Source organism: Triturus cristatus, chromosome 3_1 (genome assembly GCF_964204655.1).
Source record: "Triturus cristatus chromosome 3_1, aTriCri1.1, whole genome shotgun sequence".
Taxonomy (NCBI): Eukaryota; Metazoa; Chordata; class Amphibia; order Caudata; family Salamandridae; genus Triturus; species Triturus cristatus.
Genome location: NC_140583.1, coordinates 17,991,689 through 18,008,520, shown reverse-complemented (window position 1 = coordinate 18,008,520; position 16,832 = coordinate 17,991,689). Strand labels below are relative to the sequence as shown.

At 46.1% G+C, this 16,832-nt stretch overlaps 1 protein-coding gene across 3 annotated transcripts in view; it reads left to right on the top strand.

Annotated features, from left to right (window-relative positions):
• Nucleotides 1–16,832, top strand: part of DDB2 (damage specific DNA binding protein 2) — a 171,319-nt gene that overhangs the window by 32,400 nt on the left and 122,087 nt on the right. For 2 of the 3 annotated variants that reach the window (XM_085646608.1, XM_085646610.1), the window contains exons 3-4: nt 5,576–5,706; nt 5,818–6,009. In XM_085646608.1, the coding sequence (XP_085502734.1) occupies nt 5,576–5,706; nt 5,818–6,009 (323 nt within the window). Of the gene's footprint in view, nt 1–5,575; nt 5,707–5,817; nt 6,010–15,519; nt 15,666–16,832 lie in introns of all 3 variants that reach the window. The other variant, XM_085646609.1, reaches the window with a different exon arrangement.

Below are 16,832 nucleotides of genomic sequence, written 5' to 3'. Positions count from 1 at the left end.
CTTGTCGTGGACGTTTCAAGATGGCTGGTCCCACGTCTCTCGGTGCCTCCACGGGTCTCTTCTTTGCAGGGACTGTGGATCAGGCTCTGAGATGTCTGGGAGTCTGGGTCTTGTCGGGCTCTGGGCTCGGTCTCCGGCGGGAGGCGGCAGCAAAGCAGTCGTTGAATTGCTGGATGGTGCCTGTGTTCACAGGGTGGTCACTCCTTGACCACAAGGGAAATTCTCTTCAGTCTTCTGTGCAGCAGAACGTCGAAGTCCAGTAGTTCTTCTTATTAAATTCGAGTTTCAGGATGATCTGAAGTCTTGGGACACAGCTCCTACTCTTATTCCAAATCTAGGGGCTGGATTACCTGCTAGGTCCCTCCTCTGGGTGGGACTAGGAAGGGGGCTGGTTACACCCCCTCTCCATTGTTCAGTTTCGCGCCAGGGCCGGGGCTGGAGAGCCCCAGCTCCAGTTTGAACTGGCATATGCACGGGGACACCTTGGGTGCCCCAGGCATGTCTCAATCTATTCAGCCCTCCCTAACCCACTACACAACATCCTGTCTGGGGTGGTGCAAGCACCTCCCCTGGCAGGAAAACCTTTGTCCAAACCTCCCAAGCTGGAAGGACTCCCAGCAGCAGGAGGGCAGACTTGTGTCTGTGGTGGCAGCATCCATTTTGTGATGCTGAGGCTCTGTCTAACTTTACCCGGGTTTCAGGTTAGGTACATGTCGTGTCCCTCTAGAAGGGTGGAATGCTACCCCCGTCGCCAGAATTGGTGTGGGGGTAGTATTCCAAATCGTATGACACCTTACTCGACATTTTTTGATAAAGCCAAACCAGAGTTCGCATTTGACCGCGAGGTCCATAATGCACTTAAGAGTATATGGTATGGCAATATCATGGAAACAGCTAAAGGACGTTGTTCCGAAAGCTGCAGACAGGCTCAGCTCATGCCAGAGCACCATCTCACATGAAACCAAGCACTCTGCCTCCAGGATTGTTAAGGCCTGCCATAGGAGTGACTGATAGGTTACCATGTGTCCATATATGTTATATACTATATCTAAGTAAGAGGTGATTACACCAACTTACCCCAGCTGAGTGATCAGCCAGTGTTGTCAAATAGTGAGGCCAGGCCAGGGGTGGCATAATACATGCTGCAGCCCCTAGTAGGCCTTGGATACACCTATGCCCTGGGTAACTGGGGTACACTGTTACAGGGTCTATAAGGTGAACCATTTCCAATTGGTAATGCACCTAGTGTGCATTGGCATTAATTTAGGGAGAGAACAGCAGGGCTGTGGGTCTGATTAGCAGGCCCACAGCCACACTAAGTCATAAAACCAGTGAAGCAAAAGCAAAAATTTGGGGTGACCGTAGGATAGCAGACCCTACTCTCCTACACTATTGGCTATGCCAATGCTTGTTTAGTTTTTGTTTTTCATATCATCAGAGTCTTTTCCAGGTGTACAGCGCAGTATCCCAAATAATTAGTTTCAGAAAACTCAAACCTTCCGGCAGTCAGTGTGTTCATGTCCTCCGTCAGGAGTGCACGTATGACGCAATCTCTAGTCCACACACACATAGCAAGCATACACTGTTGGTAGATACCTCCAAAGACTGCCACAGAGGTAACTACTATGATCTTTTTATTGATACAAATTGATGCTTTGAACCATGCCTGCTGGAGGTTAACCGGGTTGCGAATCTCAAATAATGCCCTAAAGAATTCTTTAAGTTTTTTCTGATTCATAACCTCTTCTTTCTCGCCCTACCAGACCCGAACAGTGAGTGTATCCGTCTGTTCACACAAAGTGATTTTAGCGTTCTGTGTTCAATATTTTTGAATAATACTCTAATGTTCAAAATGGTAGCGTAATAATAGTCATATATAAAATACAATTTATTTAAGATATTCTTTTCATTGCTCACTAGTTCATTAATTAGGAATGATGAGAGACAACAAACAGCGCAGAGTATACATTACCATACACATCACCGCAAACCAGCACATACCTTCAGATGGCTGCCTGATATGCACTAGACGTTTGCTGTACACCAGTAGACGCGTGTCCGTTTCAGAGACTTGACATAGATCTAAGCAATGCCAGTCAACCACGCCACAGTCTCTCACAATGGAACTTAAATACAACTTTATGTATATAACACTTACAAATAATTAGTGATTATAAAAAATAATGATCTTAAACCCATAACTTTAATTCTCATAGCTTATCAATGGTTTGAGAGTGCAGTAGCCATCCTGTAGGTAACCCGGCCTCATCTAGTGTCACTGAAATCATTCTGTATTACCAGACATCCTGTCGTGGGGCCCAACCTCTCTTCCATATATCGCGATGGTGAAATCATTCTGTCTTTCCTGAAATCATATAGTGAGGCCCAACCCCTCTTCCTTATTAATTACCGCCCCCTCGATCATCAATGTCTTCTGATCTATGGAATGTTTGTAGAAGGACTCCACCTTTTGTAGCTCCACTTTCCTGGCCCTACTTTAGAGCGCTAGCCATGTGTAGGGCCGTGCGTGTGGGCCGTGTGTAGGGCTAAAGTGATGTGATGCTACAGCTGGTGCAGCGTGGCTGGTGCTGCAGCTCCTATTCTTCGCACTCTGGTGGTGCTGCACGGGTCTCCATCTGCCCTGCTCCGGTGCATTAGCTGCTGCAGGGCGGCTGGTGCTGCAGCTCCTATTCTTCGCACTCTGGTGCTGCACAGGTCCTGTCTGCCCTGCTCCGGTGCATTAGCTGTGCAGCGTGGCCGATGCTGCAGCTCCTATTCTTCGCACTCTGGTGCTGCACGGGTCCTGTCTGCCCTGCTCCGGTGCATTAGCTGCTGCAGCGTGGCTGGTGCTGCAGCTCCTATACTTCGCACTCTGGTGGTGCTGCACGGGTCCTGTCTGCCCTGCTCAGGGGCATTAGCTGCTGCAGGGCGTATCTTGGTCGAGGCGTTTGAGCTGAGGTTGCCCAGCTTGGGCATGGTCTTCTCTAGTTGCGCACCATCATCTTTGCTTGTGCGCCATGGGAGTGTTTCTGTGTTATCATGCTCTACATTTATTATGATGCATCAGGGCAAACCGTGTGCTGGCATGTGAGGCAGTGTGCGCCCCCCCCTTCTGTTTGAAAAGGCTCCCTTGGGCTAATGAGCTGACGAGCTCTGGTTGATGCACCTGCGCCCAGCGAGTGGTACAGAGACCTGAGAAGACTTTGGGCAGCATTTCCAGCACCCCAAAAAGAGTGTGTTGCTCTCTACTGAAGAAGGACAGCTATCCTGAAACACGTGTCTAGAGATACACAGCACTGGCTGCACCAAAAAGGGTGAAAACCTAAAGCCTGTCACTGAAGCAAGTGTTATCATGCACTGCATTTACTATGATGCATCGGGGCAAACTGAGTGCTTGGATGTGAGGCAGTGTGCGCCCACTCTCCTCCTAGTCTTTCTGTGTTCTTTGCCTGACTGTTGCATGGCCGTCTCTCACGACACATTTCAGTATATAAGCAAAAGTGTCCGCTCTTATGCTCTTGAGCCTGGTAACTGGTCACTCAGTGTAGAGGGCAAGAAATGCATGGAAAAGAGACATCCTGCCTCCAGGGACACTGCTGCTCCTAATGGGCAGGAGACCCTGTCTACCTCATAGTAATAGTTTCTGGACCCTGTTGATGAAGCAGTAGCTTCTGCCTTCACTGCTCCTGAGGATACGTCTCCCATATGGCGGGTGATCATGATGGTGGTGAGGATCTGGACCCACCCCCAAAGGCAAAAGAAGTGCTTGGGGTTTAGCACGTGGAGATTGTTGCTCCTGCCCAGGAAATGCTGAGTTTCCCAGAGCCGGATTTGGAGGTGACGGATAACTTTTATGCCCAGATGTTTGTGACTTTCCACTTAACTGCAAATTATGCATTCAGGATTAGGTGTGCATTAAGATATATTAGAAACATTGGCTTTTAATTATCACCAGAACAATAACTCGTAGGAAAAACATAGACTCTAAGTAAGTATGTGGCGAATGAGTGCATTCAGAGATCGCAGAAATGCAGTTCTTGAGAATAGTATTGTTGCGTATCCTGGGTCAAGGGCCCAGGTCTACAAGGGGAGGATTCCCCACCTACGGGTGCAGACTGAGTTCAATTCCCCCATCACCGAGTAAGGAAGTCCATGTTAACTGCAGCCCACACAACCCACTGAGCATCACTGCTGATGTGGTGTCACTGCTTGAGATATTGCAAAAACAACAGTTGATGGACAGAATGCAGAACAATGTCATACATTCACCCTAGTACAGAGATCTGGGCCTAAATCCATCGTTTTTTTGCTCACCATGCCATTCCAGTTTGAACCCAGCCATATGCAAATCAGTCTTGACCCTGTGCTTCATGGGAACAGTCCAGCCCGATATGCCAAGCCAGGTCCTCCCTGGACTGGAACCAAGCATCCTAGGACCGGTTTCGGGGTTTCAACCCTCTTCAGCCAGGATAGTTTGATTCCAGTGGCATGGATTCAAGATAGCCTGGCTGACAAGGGTTATGAACCCGAAACTGTTCCTAGGAAGCTTGATTCCGGTCCAGGGAAGGCATGGCTTGGCAGTTCGGGCTGGAAATGTTCCCATGAGGCACAGGGTCAGACTGATTTACATATGGCCATGTCTGAACTGGGGTGGTGGCGTGAGCTAAAGAATGATGATGGATTAAACCCAGATCAGTTGACTGGGGGTGCGTGTTTGATTTGCTCAAGCGCTCCGTCCATCATCCCCTTTGGTACTGCTTGAGATATTACCAGTCCCTTAAAGGGTCAGGGAGAAAATTCAAACAATCTTTCACTCGTGAGTTACACACTCAAGGATCACTGGAAATATGATGTGCATTTCCACTTATTTATTTTAAAAGTAATTTTAAAGGTGCTGAAACGAAGGCACATAACATTCTTTAGTAACATCACAGATTCTAAAAATGAAAAGCAGCTGTTTCATGTACAGTGAAAAGAGATGACAACTGTACCATCATTATCACAGTTTGTGGCCCTGACTGTGCTGTCTCTAGGCGCTGTGCTGGTCCTAGCAGAATCTGTAAATGGTAGGCCTATTTCTCGGGGTTCCGAGGTGGTTACATACCTGGAACAAAAGGAGTTGTTGTCTAGTTGGACTGGCTTGCCAGCACAAGAGCAGTGACTTTGGGTGTGTGCGAGAATCTAATCTTGGCACCAGCCAGTGAGGACCGGATGCTTCACGGAGCCGCGGAGGAGTCTTCCTGGAGCCTTCTTGGGTTAGGGTGAATCTGGTGCTGCGCCAATCATGCTCTGTGCCTGGGTGTCGTTTCTCTCTCCCTCATTGGTCAATTCCCAGGGTTTATAAATGACATTGACCTCTGATTCATATCTCATGTTTTTAGGATCAAATAGGGATTTAAAAGCATGTCTGGCAGCAGTTCAGCCCATACCTTGGCTGGCTGGATTGGTGTCCCGCATACCTGTGTTAAGAATGACTAGAGGCTTTTCTAACCGTGTTGTTGATGAGCGAGAAACTCATGCACCCACACGTTTGTTGTGGTGACCTCACAGTTTAACTCTTCCTCCTCTCCCACAGAGGTCCGCGTGGGTGCCTCCTTGCGACGAAACATCGACGTGGTGTGTCATCAGGCTGACCTCCAGCGGAGCATCGTGCATTATATCAACCAGAACAGTCTCGGAGGCAGTATCCGGGCGCAGCTGAGGCGGGTGAGCTCTCGCAGTGGCCGCTGCTTGTATCTGGGCATGGATTCTGTGGAACTTTTGACTCTGTTCTCAGCTTAGACTTCACCTGTGTCATCTCTGTTTGTGTTTGGACAGTGTCTGCAGCAGCCCTTTCTGCGATCCCTGGCTTCATACAAGCTTTTCCGCACTGCCAGCCCTTTTGATAGAAGGGTAACCTGCCTGGAATGGCATCCGACGCATCCCAGTACGGTAGCGGTGGGCTCCAAAGGGGGCGACATCATCCTGTGGGACTACGCAGTGCTGAACAAAACCTGCTTTGTGCAGGGGGTGAGTATGGCCTAACTGAGAGATGTATTTGATGAGAAAGTGACCTGTCAGCAATTCATATTGGAGCAGCAGGGAGAAGGGCGATTGGAGATGATGGTGCAAAGAGTCCGGCTCTGATTTAAATCTCAGCAGATGGGTTCATCTGTCTCAGCAGTGAGGGATATTCTGTCTGACGAAATATAAATCCCATTATATCCTATGAGATTTATTTTCCGGCGGACGGGATATCCGTTACTGTTATGACAGAGTAACTCATGCACCCGGATCTAAATCGGGCCCAAGGGGTAGGAAGAGGAAAAGATAGCTCATTTTCCATACATGAAATTGGTTCTTCGCCCCGTGTTTGCAAGGGACGGCCTTAGATTCTGGCCATCTGATCAAGGATGCCAGGAGGAGGTGGCTGTAGGAAGGTCTCTTTTGGCATGGTTACCCCCCACTCTTTCCCTGACTGACTCATCTTTGAGTGAGTGTGCACTGTGTTCCTGCTAATTAGGTTCCCATTGCCTGTGTTCGTTCCCCACACTGTCCCTTTGTTTCCACAATTGGCACCTGAAGTTCACATACAAGTCCCTTGTAAAAGATACTAGAGGTTCAAGGGCATTGTGACCAGAGAGGGTCTCCAAGGGCTGCAGCATGTATTGTGTCCCCCTAAGAGATCCCTCGCCAAACACAGGCATACTGCCACTGCAGTCTGTGTGTCTTGGGGCAGATAAGAGATGAGTAAACCTGTCACACACACCCCTGTGTGCCAGGCCTACCAGCACTGCAAGAGGCATAGATAGGAAGACGCCGCATACGGCTGGCCTCACAGCCCTAAGGCAGGGTGCACTGCACCTCTCGTGAGGGAATGACTGCATGAGCAGATATGCCCCTATAGTGTCTGCCTGTGCTCCAGCGCGGAGTGCAAAATCCCTCCCTACCTTCACGGACCAAAAGATCTCACACACGCACACTATCCATACATTCGCTGGTGGGGCCCATAACGCCAACATTCACTCAACATCAGTCCTGTGGGAGGCGATTATCCTTCCAAGCGCTGGAAAATGAGAGGCAAAATACCACTACTACCCTAATGAGCGACAAACCTACACAGCCTTCTGATACTCATTAGGCCCCGAACTTCACCTTTAGTATTCCTCTCTTAAATCGGGACAGATCAGTTAGTTGCAGGTTTAAGTGACTTTCTAATTCTCTAATTTAACCTTCTCATTAATACATTTACCTATTCTGGCTAAATGTCGTCCTCTATGTCAAATCTGGCAGTCTCGCAAATCTATGCCCATCAATTTAGTAGGTTCAGTTCATCAGGAGTTTTGGGCATTAATTCAGTCCGTCAAAGATTCAGGCTAACAGCTGTCCTGCAGTGTCGCCGTCCTCTCCGTCAGCATAACGTCAGGAAATCGAGAGAGGCCAGAAACGAACCCGCACCAACCTCTCTATTCTACCATAATTTATAGTAAAAATCATTGACAATTTGTATCGAAAACGGGTCTTCAAATGTTCTGATTGGTCCATTGAAATCGTCTGACAGGATTCTCATCAAAATAAAGTCTCTGATGTCATTGTACTTGAATTATCCGGTTTTTAGTAGCACATTATTGTTCATTCAGAAAAGCTGGCTTGCGTCCCAGAGCAACCTTGAAGGGTACATGTTCATCAGGGGTCAGGACGAGGCCACTGTGTATCTATTGTCAGCGCAGGCGCACTTCACCCAAACCTTGTTCAGCGTCGGCAGTCGGGTTAGGCACCAAAGGCAGCCATCTTTCGATAGGCCAAAATGGTCAACTTAAGCAAAGAAACACAAAAACTTAATTAATACATAAAAATGACTAATTAAATGTTATTCCCTCGCTAATACCCATATGTGTGTGTATTTATCTAGCAAAAGCAACACAATGCGGTTTATACTTACTAAATAAAGCACGAATCACAAATACATCACAAAAGCGACATATATCATGCAATATTCTAATTGTCTCATTAGTATGCGTACGAAATTTAGTTCACGTATTAATTAAGCCATGCAGATGCAAATCCCACGTGTAATTCATACATTAGTAAGGTTGGTAAATATTTTCCACATCACTCCAATCCATTAGTTCGATTATAATTAATTAATCTAATTAATAAAACATGCATAACCAAAATTTTTTTGCATAACCCGCTCCAGCACCTGTTCTTAGTAGAATTAGCGCTCCACCTGGGGATAGTGTCCCTTAGATGCACCACTACATACCAAATGGAGGACATTAATCAGTTATTCATTGATGATTAACATCCAGTTGTACACGATATTTTTTGGTTTGCTGATTTTATTCATTCAAGAATTCCTTCATTTGAGAATAATCACATTTTCTATGTAAATGGCCTTTCATCTACAAAATGTTCCATGAATCCATGAATGAGGCGAATCAAACAAGTTTTCAAATCATCCAAATGTATTTCGGGCTTGTCCGGCCCTTCATCAGGGGTTGTTGATCCTGAAAAAAGCAATAGAAGAGATGAGATGAAGTAGAGAACGGCTGTCATGGCGAGGGAATGTCCATCACCAAAAGCTATGGGTGGAAATCCCGTCAAAGTGGTCTGTAAAACTCATGCCCTGTGGTTGGCTCACCACGTGTCAACCTCCTACTGTACATGACACTCCTTTGGTTATATATGTGAGGTAAAATAGTGAAAGCAAGATGATAAAAAAACCTGCTGGATTCAAGTGATGCCGGTAGGTGCAAATGAGCATGACGTCATTAGGGAGATCTCGATAAATCCACTGTTCGGAAAGTTGTCATGTGCAGAGTAAAATCCGTACGATTCCGCTGAGGGAATCTCGTAAGTGGATGAAAACGTAAACCAGTGGCTCGCTCGAAGTGAAATGCCAGTACCAGTTAAAGGGTGTGTAAACCGGATATGCAAAAAACGTGAAGCTGGGATAATGGAAAAACATGCTGCATTCAAATAATGTCGACTCGTGTAAACAAACAGAATCACTGGCAGGCAGGTTCCATATCAGTGCGATTCCGCAGTGATCAATGAAAACATTAAAGTGTAAAGAAAAGCTAAGCGTGAAACGGTAAAATGCCATCTAAGCGATTAAAACGGGTGTCAGTCAAACTTCCGAAAAGACGCGCATTCGAGTCTCGCATCTTGGTTCATCACCGTAGTTGGTGGGCGTGATGTACCCGAAGTTATAAAAATGCCAAGACAGCGAAAAATGACTGTCTTATTCATCGCAACATGGAGCAGCCTTGTTAGAGAGGTGTTAAACCCCAAAGCTGGAGTATGTGAGGGGGAACAAGATACAAAGGATTAGTGTGGGTGAAGTGAGGTTAAAGATGAAACTGAAAGTGAACATTGAAAATTAATAAGTCCTTAGTGGACTGTTCAAGTGTGGGGAGTTGGAATGTGGAAAAGTAAACCTGAAAAGACATGGAAAAAAGACGATCAGAACTCATAAAACCGAGAAAGACCATTATAGAGGAGTGGATGAACATATGTATCTGAGGAGGAATGACGGCAGTGTAAAATAAATATAAGCTTAAGAACCAGGGAGAAAAAAAATGTGGACAATATAATTTTTTTTAAATAAAGTTAGAAATGTGGATACTGTATGATTAAAACTATTTTAAATAACCAAATGAGTCCAGTTATGTGGGATAAAGGAAGGTGAGATGCAAGTGTCCAGGGAAGTGGGGCGCCTAGCGCTCCCCAATTATAGGAAGCAACTGTATTCAATGCGATCATTAAGAACCTTAGGCATCAGTGAATCAAGTCTTTTGATCCAGTATGTTTCTCGTTGTAAAAAGGCACTTTCAATTGTCTTTACCTTCCATGGGGTCAACAGTTTCTCATATCATGTAGCGTTTTCGACTGACGTTATGGTTAGACACCGTGAAGTGAGTGGCTACGTCTGATTTGGCATTCTGTGTTCTGATGTTGCTCTTATGCTCGTTCAGTCTGACTTTGATTTTACGTTCTGTCTTTCCAACGGAGACCAGGCCACACGGGCATTTCAACAAACACACTACATTCCTCGTGTCACAGCTGGCAGTGATGTGTATCTCGATACCTTTAAGTGGGTGGTTTAGGTAGTTACCTTTTATGATGTTGTTATAATTCAAACCAGTAACAGTTCCTTTGTATTCTGCTCCATCATTGACGTTCCCCCTCTTTCCTAGGAGTTCTTTTATGTTTTTGTTTCGCTTGTAGGTAAATGGAGGAAAACCAGCAAAGATACCATTTGTATCATTGGCCAATATTTATGAATGATTTTCTTGAATGCCAGGCTTCTAGTGGAGAACTTGGACACTAGAACCACTCTCTTGGATTTACAAGGTTCATTGGTGGAAGATAATAGTTGATTCCGAGTTTTGGTTGCTGATCCTGCCAAAGCGTTATTTAATACTTCAGGTGGATAACCTCATATCAAGCATGTTTACTTCCAGTTTATTGGGATTGAAACAATTCTTTTAAACTCTTAAAAGCTGTGAATATGGTAAGTGCATTTTGAGTGAATTTTGATGGAAACTATTCAAGTGTAATAGATTGGACTTAAACATCGAACTCACACAGCCGGCCACACGCTCGACCCCATCTTCTCCTCCAGCAGGAACATCAGCTACAGCCACACCACCAAACTCTCCTGGACCTACCACCACTGCGTGCATCTTGCCTTCACCACGCCCACTGTACAACACCACCCTCACCGCCCCTTCTCCCCGTCGCACCACCGAAGAACTTCTTGTCGACTCCCTCAGCACAACCAATCCACTAGTGGACTGCAACACCACAGCACGCAACCTCCACAAATGGATTTCCAAGTGCGCCAACACTCTGGCACCCCTCAAGACTCCAGACAAGCAACACTCCAAGAAAGCCAGCTGGTTCACTTCCGCCCTCCACGGGTCCAAACACACCTGCAGACGACTCGAGAAGAGATGGAGAACAACAGAACCCTGGAAACCCACATTACCTTTGAATCCGCCATCAACGCACACCACATCCTCCTCAAAACCACAAAGAAAATGGCCCTCCAAGACAGAATTGGGGCCAACGCACACAACAGCAAAGAACTCTTCCCCATCGTCATGGAGTTTGCCAGGCCCAACAGTGATACCACATTCGTCCGCTCTCCCAAGACCTCTGCAACAAACTCTGCACCTTCCTCCACCACAAGATCAGGCAGCTCTACGACCGCTTCGACACCCTAGACCTTACCACTATGGCCAAAACCACCGCAAGCAACTACGCCCTACACCAACAGACCGTCCTTTGGTGGGCCCCGCTCACAACAGAGGACACACTCAAGACCATGAAGAGCATCCACTGAGGAGCCCAGTTGGATCCCAGCCCGTACCACATCTTCCACAGAGCAGCCGCTGCCATCGCCCCCTCCAGCTTCACCGCACAGCCATCAACTTCTCCTTCGAAACCGTCACCTTCCCCGATGAGTGGAAACACTCCGAGATCAACCCCCTGCTGAAGAAATCGTCCGCTGACCTGACAAGGCTCAAGAACTTCAGACCCATCTCCCACCTTCCATTCCAAACAAGGTCATTAGGAAGGCCATCAATGCACAACTCTCTGCGTTCATAGAAGTGAAACACGTCCTGGACACCTCCCAATCAGGCTTCCGAAGCTGCAACACCACTGAGACCGCCACCCTCACCGCCACGACGACATCCGCTTCCTCCTCAAATGGGGCGAGACCGCAGCCCTCATCCTACTGGACCTCTTGGGTGCGTTCGACACTGTCTACCATCGCACCCTAATCACGAGACTGCACGACACCGGCATCCACGACAAGGCACTGGACTGGATCTACTCCTTCCTCATTGGCCAGACTCAGAGAATTAGACTACCTCCGTTCTTCTCAAAACCTACAGAGATCAGCTGCGGAGTGCCCTAGGGCTCCTCCCTGAGCCTCACCCTTTGCAATGTCTGCATGGCCTCCCGTGCTGCCATCATCAGAAGCCACAGACTCCACATTATCTCCTACGCCAACGAAACCCAGATGATCCTCTCCCTCACTCACAAACCCACAACCGCCAGAACCAACTTCCACAGCGGAATGAAGGCCGCCGCCACCTGGATGAAAGACAGGGGCCTCAACCTCAAATCAGACAAGACCCAATAACTCCTCCTGCCTTCCCCCCCACCCCCACCCCCTTTCAGCCTTGGATGACTCTAGGTGGGCAGCGCTCTGGGACCCCCTCCCACCCAGACGGGCTACGCAACCAACCTCTGCATCATACTGGACTCATCGCGCACAATGAACCGCTAAATCAATGCAGTCTCCTCAGCCTGATTCCACATGCTCTGCCTGCTTTGAAAGACATTGAGATGGATCCCCACAGAATCCAGAATGATGGTCACCCACGCACTCCTCACCAGCAGACTCAAGTATGGCAACACACTCTACGCCGGTGTCACCCAGAAACCGCTCAAGAAACGACAGAACGTTCATAACGCCGCAGCCAGACTAGTCCTCGACATCCCCACCGCAGCCACAATCCAAAAGACCTCCGACAACTCCACTGGCTCCCAGTCAACAAGAGAATCACCTTCAAGCTCCTCACACATGCCCACAAAGCTCTCCATGACGAAGGACCAGGATACCTGAACAAACGCCTCGCATTCCACATAGACGCTAGACAACTCTGTTCTGCCCAACTCGCCCTAGCCTCCGTCCCCAGGATCTACAAGACCAGAACCAGTTGAAGTTCATTCTCCTACCTCGCCGCCAAGACCTGGAACACTCAGCCCCCCAACCTCAGGCAATTCGCGTCGCTGACCCATTTCAAAACGGACCTTAAGACCTGGTTCTCCGAATGATCCTTCACCCTGAGTTTCCTTCTTGTGTATATTAGTTTCAAACTTGTTGTTCACCACGGATAACAATACATCTAGGAAAGTAACACAGTCATCACTGATATTGTTATTGAACCCTTTGCGGTCATTGATGTTGGTCAGTGCTTCAATAGCTGAGATGATTTCACCGTTGGTTCTATTCCATAAATCAAGGATGTCGTTGATGTATCTTAAAAAAAAAAATGATGAGATTGTTTTTCCAGTAAGCATTAGAAAGAATGTGATAATTTCAAATTTGTGCATGAAGAGATTAGCGTAATTTTGGGTAGCACAATTACCCATGTAAGTACCTATGAGTTGTAAAAAGAATTCTTGGTTCCAAGAAAAGTAACTGCGATAGAGCGTAAAATGTAAGGGTTCGAGTAAAAACACCTACAGATCTTCGTCCATACTAGAATGATCAGAAAATGTTACACCAATTCAATACCCAGGTCGTGGGCAATTGACTTGTACAAAGCTTTGACGTCAATGGTGCACATAAGAATGTTCTGGTCGTGATCAATTTCCAATTCCTGGATCTTCTGTAAAAATGAGGTGGTGTCTTTAATGTACGTGATCATCTTCTGTACCAAAGGTTGTAAGTGGCAGTCCAAATATTTGGCTGTCTGTTCGTGGATGGATCCCTGGGTAGATACAATTGGTCTGAATAGTGGTGCGGTCAAGTCCATGTGGATTTTGGGTAACATGTAAATCACAGGACTTTTTGGGTGTTCTTGTGTTAAATAACATTTGTATGCTTCAGTGATGGTCCCCTTGTTCAAAACCATGTCTAAGATGTCTTTCAACTCCTTCATAAATTCTCCTGTTGGATTGTAATCCAATCTCTGGTAGGTAGATGTGTTAAGAACATGGTTTTTTACATTTTGGTTGTAGTAAGTAGAATTCATTACTACAAGCGCTCCCCCTTTATTTGCTTTACAATAAATTATATCCGGGTTCATGGCTAATTGGTGAATGATTGCCTATTCTTTTTTGACAAGTTGGTATGATGAGTTTTCTTGCTTTTTGAGTTTTTTGTAGCTTGTTATCAATGCTATCGCGTTTAAACTTTCTGATCTTGTGCTTCGTGATTTCTTAAGTGTGTCGGGTCAATTGACTGTTGATATCAGCTAGGGTTTTAGACCAATCTTCGGCGTCGATTTTGTAAAAAGTTCACATTTGAGTTGTTTGATTTCACTTCTAGAAGTTTGGATAATTCCTCTGCTATTAAGAGGTTTAAATCCAAGGACCATTTGTTTAGGATTTCATTCCACCATTCAAATTTAGAGTTGTTTTTGAATAAAGATGGTTTTAACAGGATTCTAAGTCCCCTTGGTATCCGTGTGTACGATGGTATTTGATAAGTGTGCTAGCATGTAATCATTGACTCCTCTCTCTCTCTTTGTCAAATATAACAAGGCAGTCATTTCCACTTATTATTAAGGAGTAAATTCTTTGCGTTTCATTATCTGAAAATGCAAATGTGTTGGCTCTTTGATCGGTTAGGTTGGAAAAGCCATCATAAGACAAGTATGCTGTTGGGTGCCAGGTGCCTTGATCAGGTAAGGATACAAGTATTTGGGTTGGCTCACGCACTCCGTTTATCTGCTGGGTTTATATACGTGATCATTCTTTTACTAAATTAAGGGCGTGTAGTGAGGTATCGCAGTCCTCCTTTAGAATTTAGCTGTGCATCTAAGGGACGTTATCCCTAGTGGGGAGCGCTAGTTCTACTAATTCGAATACGCTTTTGATCAGAAAGCAATAACTTCAATTTAGTAAAAGAATGATCATGTATATAAGCCCAGCAGATAAACGGAGTGTATGAGCCGACACAAGTACTTAAGACTGTCCTTAGACATTGTTTTCCTAGAATGCTGGCTGTTAAATGAACAAATACACATTATACAGTCTTTGCATTTAAACATGTGTTTTCTTGGTGCATGCTCTGTTTTTAGATATTGACATTACTGTTGTCTCTTGATGTGTTATGCACTGAGTTAAGGCAGTCTTTTGAGCAGTGGTTAAGGCAGCTGAGTCAGTTTGATATTTAAACTGAGTTTGTCAAAATGCTTCACACATTTTTGCATTCTCTTCCCCCATTCTGTTTATTTTTAGACTTGACCCATACACAATTAAACATCTGAACAAAGAAGTAATTGGTGTGTAAAATACATTTTGCTGCAGTCATTAAGGTTTAAAAAAAACCAATACTTTTCTCAAAATGTCTTTTCTCCATTTCCATGCAAAGCAGAGGCGCCATCTTATTTCCAAAGACGAGAAATTTCCCGCTGTTTTACTGTAGTCTTTACACGTTGCACTCTTTTAATGTCTGCCGAAGAGGCGCTATATTTCGGTCTGCTCGATAGGTGACAGTGCATGTGGTTGTATTGTGATTGGTTCCCTCTGTATTGTGATTGAGGCCTCTGGACCTGTGCTTAGATGTTCTTTGTGTTTGTAAAGTATTTGTTCGGCACAGATGGTCTTATAGTGCTGGCTGAGAAGACTGGAGCAGATGGTCAGTCTTGGGTACAAGGACAACCACAACAGAAAGTAACTGACGAGTAAAGAGTTGCCTTGTTCTCAAATACGAATGATTGGAACCTGCCCTGCTTGCAGGAGTCTCCATGCAATGCCCTCTTTCTCACTGCCTCCTTTTTGTCTTAGATGGGCGCTGGAGGGGCGATCACAAGGATGAGGTTTAACCCTTTCAATCATAACCAGCTGTACACCTCATCTGTCTCCGGGACCACCATGCTGCAAGATTTTACTGGGAAAGTTCTTCGTGTGTTCACCAGCACAGACACCTGGGAGTAAGCAGTGTACCACCACCTCATGTTTGGGGCGAAAGTGCTCAGGGGAGCGTGATTTCTTTTGTTCTTTGGGATGGAGGAGACATCTTAGGGTAATGGAGAAGGCAAAGAGAGAATTCACTGCTAAGATCTGGTCACGACAATCCAGCTTTTCAGTCGTAGATAATAGAGAACCGGTCACTGGGATTTAAAAGTGGCTGAAGAGACTGGTCAGTCTGTGCCATCGCCTCACATGTGAACCAGGCCAGTAACATCAATGTTCCAGACTCGCATAAGCATACACATACATAACTGCTACGCAATTATTGGAGACCCTGTCTTAAACTTGCAACATAGAATTCAGATACACACCTCGTTGCACCCTAGTTATTCCACGCCCACTTTTGGCCCTGCCCTGAATACTGATTTCAATGGATTGCCAATCTGGACCCTACCTCTGCCGTAGGTGTTTCTGTCCTACGACTCTGCTATATCAGACTCACTCGTAGCCCATTCCCACGTACTCTCTATTTTGATACCCTAAGTCTCTATGCCATCCCAGGTGCTCGCTGAACCTAGTACCCCAAACCTTTTAGCCCATCACCAGGTGCCTTTTTTCCTCCGTACCCCAAACCTCTTAGCCAGTACCTGGTGCCTCCTTTCCCCAATATCACAAACCTCTCTGCCCATCCCCGGGTACTCACTTTCCCTAGTACCTCAAATCTGTTCGCCTATCACCGGGTACTCGCTATCCCCAAAACTCCAAACCTTCTCCGTCCCTATTCCAGGGCAGACCCAGTGGAAGATGTAAATCCCAGTGATGTGCGAATATTTGTTCCTAAATGTGGAATCCAGTTTCTGTCCGGAATGCGTTTTGAGTCGTGTGTGTTATGTTGTTATTTAATTTCTGTTCTGTTTGAATATACTTCCTCATGGCACTTATCCCATGACGGCCTCTGACTTACGCTGTCGTAAGCCAACATTCCAAACGTTTTAACATAAGCCACGATTCAGTGAAATCTCTGGTGCAGGGGCTTCATAATGGACAGCAAACAAGCCTGGCCATGTCCTGCTTATGAGCTGCCATTTGAAGAGACTGCGATGTTTGCCTGTTTGTCTTGTAGCCTTCGTAGTGTCTCTCTGAGATAATGGTGGGCCATTTTCCTTTTTCCATTGTGTTCCACCATC